This window comes from Cyprinodon variegatus, unplaced genomic scaffold (assembly GCF_000732505.1).
Source record: "Cyprinodon variegatus isolate N-32 unplaced genomic scaffold, C_variegatus-1.0 Scaffold3, whole genome shotgun sequence".
Lineage (NCBI taxonomy): Eukaryota > Metazoa > Chordata > Actinopteri > Cyprinodontiformes > Cyprinodontidae > Cyprinodon > Cyprinodon variegatus.
This window is the reverse complement of record NW_015150456.1, coordinates 2,476,632-2,477,884: the sequence shown is the minus strand read 5'-3', so window position 1 is coordinate 2,477,884 and position 1,253 is coordinate 2,476,632. Positions and strand designations below refer to the sequence as shown.

The 1,253-nt window shown below is 45.5% G+C and overlaps 1 protein-coding gene across 1 annotated transcript in view; it reads right to left on the bottom strand.

Annotated features, from left to right (window-relative positions):
* Positions 1–8: 8 nt before the first annotated feature.
* The window catches only part of dnah7 (dynein, axonemal, heavy chain 7), a 129,979-nt gene continuing 128,734 nt past the window's right edge, over positions 9–1,253 (bottom strand). Inside the window, exon 58 of the mRNA XM_015371242.1 lies at positions 9–263. Coding sequence (XP_015226728.1) covers positions 57–263 — 207 coding nt within the window. The 3' untranslated portion in view covers positions 9–56. The remainder of the gene's footprint in view (positions 264–1,253) is intronic.

Sequence of the window (1,253 nt, the reverse complement as noted above, 5' to 3'; positions counted from 1 at the left end):
TTCTCTGCATGTGTTAAACGTTTTATTCACACCTTGGTGCTGAAACAAAGCTGCAGCTACGAGCTGAGCTGACAGAGCAGAGCGACTCCTCTTCTGATCCAGTGCTCGGGGGGGACGTCGGAGTTCAACGTCATGGCGACCACGTAGTTGGTGGAGTGTCCGGTGGTGGACAGAGTTCCTCGCCGCTCGCTTGTCTTGTAGACGGGAGCCAGGTAGCACATCCTCTCAGGAACATCCTGCCGCTTCATGGGCTTCAGCCACATCTACAGGACAGAGGTAGAAGAGCTGTGAGATGTTCTGGAAGCAGAGGGTGGGACCTGCAGGGCAGATGGAGCAGCAGAGACTAACCCCAATCTCTGTTATTCAGACACAAACAAAATGAACTAGTAAAAGCATGAATCCCCTGGAGTTATTATGAACTTCTGCTTTATGCAAAAGGGATAAACTGGGCCAATAAGAAACTAAAAACTAAATAAAACAAAAGCAGTTAGTTGAGCTACAGCCTTAGCACTGTAATGGTTGCAGGGAGAGAGAGAGAGGGGGGGTCTAGCTGCACATTTACATTTCAAAGCCACATTTTGTTGTGTTTCTTTTCACCCGCACAAATAATAAACACATTTTAATGAAGTTCTGTTCTTGTTAAAACTGATTCTGTTAATAAGCTGCCCTGAAATGCATGAATATTTAACGAGCCAGCCTTGGTGCATTATTCATGTTCAGAGAAAGGAGACAAGAAAGAAGCTCTGCTTCCATCTTTGTCCTCCTGCTCCTGAGATCCACATCAGACTGAGCAGCAGAGGAGGACGGGTTTCCTGCAGGAAAACTGAGCCTCATCTCCAGGGACTCCAGAGAACCAGGAGCTGAGAGCACTGAAGATCCGGTCTGGGAGGTGGCGGTCCACATTCCGACATACGGAGAAACATCCAGGAGCCGTATAATAAACTGCATCCCTGTGGCTTTATGCTCCACTATCCAGGACACGACATCCAGCAAAGGAGCCTTAAACTGGTTTTCTTCACATTTTCTGCTTCAAGCAGCAAATTCAATACAGTATTACTGCTACAAATTAAAAACCACACCGGTGGGTCAAACCCCACATCTACAACCCAAGGAAATTATGTTAAAAGAAAACTTTAAAACACACAAAAAAAAAACTTTCCAGTGTTTTCTCTGTGTTTCTGTCAGACTTGGAACAAAACAGAGAAGTAAAAACAAACAGAAAACCTGCAGTGACACCAAATGTGGGGTTTTCT